Source organism: Citrus sinensis, chromosome 3 (genome assembly GCF_022201045.2).
Source record: "Citrus sinensis cultivar Valencia sweet orange chromosome 3, DVS_A1.0, whole genome shotgun sequence".
Lineage (NCBI taxonomy): Eukaryota > Viridiplantae > Streptophyta > Magnoliopsida > Sapindales > Rutaceae > Citrus > Citrus sinensis.
Genome location: NC_068558.1, coordinates 3,735,527 through 3,740,179, shown reverse-complemented (window position 1 = coordinate 3,740,179; position 4,653 = coordinate 3,735,527). Strand labels below are relative to the sequence as shown.

Below are 4,653 nucleotides of genomic sequence, written 5' to 3'. Positions count from 1 at the left end.
AATAACTTACCTGGGCTTATGCTCGAAAAAATCTGGCTTAAGTCTTTAATTTGCCAACCCTACTAGTGATTGTGCCATGATCTGCCTCTTCATCATGAGGTACTGGACCGGGGTCTGAACAAGTTTTTAACGCTTAACCTGGAGGCTGGAGCCACGGTACGAAAGGGGTATCTTTAGCCCAAAAAATTTTACATGGTGTCGAACTGTCGATGTTGAGTGGAGCCAACCAACCTTTATTCTCACGGCGCGTGTGGCACGTGCCAAAAAATGGAGAAACTTTTTCTTATCACCGAAAGCTAACTTAACCACGATAAAACCTAACCTAAGCCCGAACCTTACCATGGTTAATTCCAAACCGATTCCTTCCATTCCAAAGCATTGATTAGACAAAATCCGAGTCGAACCCACGGCTACAAACAAGACACGCGTACGGCTTGATCTCCCGTAAACCGCCCCCGCCTATCGAGTTGGTAGGTTAAAAGTAGGATTAGTTCCCCTATTCGCTGCACAAAACAAAGAAAATTCTTATCTTCGTTATTTTATTCGTTCGTTTCAATCGCATCAAGATCTCGATCTCTCTCTTATTTCCTCGCCGTGAGCTGCGATCATGGAGATGGAGCGCGTGACGGAGTTTCCTTTTTCGAATCTGGATCGGCGTCCTCGTAAGCGAGCGCGTTTGGGCTGGGACGTGCCTCAGGTACCGAAGGTATCATCAGATTTCGTCTCTGTTTGCGATTTTTATTTTTCCTGAATTTGCGTATGGATCTGGTATATTTCTCTGATTTTTTTTTAATTTTTAGTATTTTATATGATCTTAGTTTTAATTAGAAGCTTATTCCTATTTTGTTTGGATCTGAATTATTTCGTAGCATCTCCCCCCTTCTCTTGGGTGTTTAGGATAGATCATGGATAGCTTTTATAAGAATCTTAGAATTTTTTTTTATTTCTTTCTTGGAGAATTAGGATCGATGGACTATTTAGCAGTATCGAATCAAAATAGTTATGCAAAAATATCTTGGTCGAATTTTTTGTTGATTTGTTCAAATCATTGCTAGAGATGTTAATGCCTTGAAAACATATATAATTAATTCCACAAATGATCAGCCTGCGATACTGGAAGTTTTTTGCATAACTTGAAATATATTTTGTGTTTTTAATCTGTTGTATTTAATTCATCGATCTATATTTCGCTATGACGTTTTTTTTTTTGGTTATACCTGCCAATGACTGCGTGGATTGTATGATGTACCAAGGGGATGGAGTTATAGGGAGGAAATTTGATATATGTTTTAAGTGGTACAAATGAATGAATGGCTGTGTGTAGGCTCAGGTAGGATTATTTTGTGGACAAGAGGTTGGGAATGTAACAAGCTTTGCACCTCCAAGAGCTCCCTCAGACCATGTCACTAGTTCTTCTCTATTTGTAAAGGGAGTGGCTCGAAATGGTTCTCCCCCATGGCGTGAGGATGACAAAGATGGCCATTATATGTTTGCGCTTGGAGAAAATTTAACTTCTCGCTGTAATTACACTTTTACCATTATCTGCCTCAATCAATAATATTAGTTTGTCCTTAATGAGAGAGTAATTACTTTATTTGGGTTAATAATGTTATACTTCTTTTGGTGAACCTAATTTTCTATCCATGAGAATGAGAGGTTCTTCTGGTATTTTAATGGTAGATATGTATATTTTACTAACCATGGCACTCAGAAATAGAGTTCTGATGTGTAACATGTTCAATCTGATTACTTACATTGTCTTTTCTGCATTTGCAGATAAGATTCACAGCAAAATGGGTGAAGGTACATTTATTGAACAGACCTCAAATCCTTTGTTAACAATGGTTTCTCTGTTCACTTTCTGATGTTATGCATCTTATTCTTGATCATTTCTTTTACAGGAACCTTCGGTCAGGTTTTGGAATGCTGGGATCGTGAGAGGAAAGAAATGGTAGCCATTAAAATTGTTCGTGGGATCAAGAAATATCGTGAGGCTGCTATGATAGAAATTGAAGTACTTCAACAACTTGCAAAACATGATAAAGGTGGCAACCGGTGAGTGCTAACAGTTGGTTTAATTTATTTCCTGCTTTACTGACATCGCTGGATATGGAATAACAAGTTTCCCTAAAATTATGTGCGATGGTTGAATGGGTTTATTCCTTGCAGTTGTGTGCAAATACGGAACTGGTTTGACTATCGTAACCATATCTGTATTGTAAGTATATGATTGTTTTGTGATGAATTAATTTCCCCAATTTACACATAATTTGGGGGTTAAGACTTCTGGATGGATTCAAATGGTTTCAACAGGTGTTTGAGAAGCTTGGATCTAGCTTATACGATTTTCTACGGAAAAACAATTATCGCTCATTTCCCATTGATCTTGTCCGTGAGATTGCCAGACAACTGTTGGAATGTATAGCATGTGTGTAGTAATTACTTAAAGCTAGTTTCTTTCAATTAATCATGTGTTTCCTTTTTTCTATTGCTGGTGTCAATTAGCTATGGTCAATGAAATGAATGGGTTTTCTTGTTTTATACCTGTTCAACCGTTATATGCAGAAATAGTTTTTACCTTGGTTGGAGTTTTTAAAAATTGCACTATTGCACTAAGCAAACCTGTCTGTTAACCTGGTGCTGTTTCGACTGTTTCCTAATGACATTAATTTTATGAATGTTTGCAGTTATGCATGATCTGTGTATGATACATACTGACTTAAAGCCTGAGAACGTTCTACTTGTTTCTTCCGAGTATATTAAGGTTCCTGACTACAAGGTATTATTATGGTTTTCTTTACTTATTTTCGCTAGTATACTCTTTCACGTTCCGAGTTTTTGACATTGTTCTTTTTCTAAATGTACTTGAATTTGCAGAGTTCTTTGCACACACCAAAAGATTCTTCCTACTTTAAAAGAATGCCAAAGTCAAGTGCTATTAAGGTGATTGATTTTGGCAGCACAACTTATGAGCGCCCAGATCAGAACTACATTGTATCCACCCGACATTATCGTGCGCCGGAGGTTATCCTTGGTAAATATGTTCTCTACCTATTTCTTGTTGTACCACAGAATTGTTATTGATCTGCTGACTGACTATGATCTTTATTTCTAGGACTTGGGTGGACTTACCCATGTGATATATGGAGTGTTGGTTGTATCTTAGTGGAGTTATGCACGGTACGTGTATTCTTTATTTGGAATCTGTTTTTTGTTTTTTCTTTATGCATTGTGAGTTTTATGGAGTTTTTGTAATCCTCTCACAGGGTGAGGCATTATTCCAAACTCATGAGAACTTGGAACACCTTGCGATGATGGAACGGGTGCTTGGTCCCTTGCCTCAACATATGCTGAAGAGAGTAGAGTGAGTGATCTTCTCCAAAGTTTTTTAAGTGCTCACTGATCTCAACCCACTGATAGTATTTATCGCCGTGAATTTTCTCAGCCGACATGCAGAGAAGTATGTTAGAAGGGGTAGGTTGGACTGGCCAGAAGGTGCAGCCTCTAGGGAAAGTATTAAATCTGTGATGAAGCTACCTCGTCTTCAGGTTCCTTTTTTCATATGGTTCTTTTGTGGAATTTAAGGGTTATTGTCTTGCTTTTAGGTGTACTGACTGCATTGCCTCATTTTGCCAGAACCTAATAATGCAGCACGTTGACCATTCAGCTGGTGATCTTACACATTTATTGCAAGGACTGCTTAGGTATGATCCTACGGACAGGCTAACTGCGCGTGAAGCTCTTAGGCATCCCTTTTTTACAAGAGATCATCTTAGGAGATAGGTACCCATATACTTGTTACACAATTCTCCGGTTGCAATATGCGGTGGTTAGAAGCCAAGTATCACAGTTGTGGGATCTGGGTTGTTCTATTTTGTTGTGCTGTTGCATGTTCTTACTTATCTAACCCAAATCTGAGGCACTGTGAATATTTGACATTAAGAAATGGAATTTGTGGGGGAAAAAGGGTGGAGGATTTTCCTCTTCACCCAACAAAAGACCTAGGTATGTGTTGTACATGGTGGAGTTAGTTTCTTGGCATGATTTTGCCTACAAATGTGACTAACCAAAGTGTAAAATATTGGATCTTTTGTATCTGCAGAAATTATTTTCATATGCAGAAATGATTTCTTCTTGTTTGAGGGTTTTGATTTTTCCTATTTTCAGCAAAAAGGTTACCTTGATTAGTATATATGGCATTGATGCACTCTTCCTAGGCAGCATGAGTTGTGCATTTTCTCGATTTGTGAATTGCTAGAGCACTAAGAGCACGAACTTAGAATACGGTATAATGTCTGTTTACTGAGGTGTGATGCCTGTGAGGAAGTTCCGGTTCATGAGAGGCGAAATTTAGTATTTTTAACAGGAAGTGCGCATAATCTATTTGAGCCGTGCATGCGATACTACTATTACAACGAATAGGCCTTATCAATTAGTGCAATGTTGGTTGTTCACTTTGAAGTTCCTACATTCGAAACTTGAAAAATGGTGTAGCTGTAGACACAACAAACAAATGTTCAACAATATAACTTGCATGATGGAAGGGCCAAGCAAAGTGGGCTGGAGTGGTGAGGATTAACAAAAGTTAATAGAAGATTGACCATCGGACCAGATTCTTCTGTACATGGGATATGGCATTCCATAAATATCGTA

The 4,653-nt window shown here is 38.3% G+C and overlaps 1 protein-coding gene across 6 annotated transcripts; it reads left to right on the top strand.

Moving 5' to 3' along the window:
• The first annotated feature begins 490 nt into the window (after positions 1–490).
• Positions 491–4,142, top strand: LOC102628528 (serine/threonine-protein kinase AFC2). Of its 6 annotated transcripts, none has more exons than XM_006476845.4 (12): positions 491–697; positions 1,325–1,520; positions 1,777–1,803; positions 1,902–2,055; positions 2,170–2,218; positions 2,314–2,428; positions 2,688–2,779; positions 2,878–3,034; positions 3,116–3,180; positions 3,267–3,364; positions 3,446–3,548; positions 3,637–4,142. In XM_006476845.4, the coding sequence occupies exons 1-12, from the start codon at positions 608–610 to the stop codon at positions 3,781–3,783; spliced, it is 1,293 nt and encodes a 430-aa protein (XP_006476908.2). In that variant the 5' UTR covers positions 491–607; the 3' UTR covers positions 3,784–4,142. The 6 variants fall into 6 exon arrangements, with proteins under 6 accessions (XP_006476908.2, XP_006476907.2, XP_006476909.2 ...); XM_006476844.4 differs by having other exon boundaries at positions 492–706; XM_006476846.4 differs by lacking the exon at positions 1,325–1,520 and having other exon boundaries at positions 544–706.
• Positions 4,143–4,653: the final 511 nt, after the last annotated feature.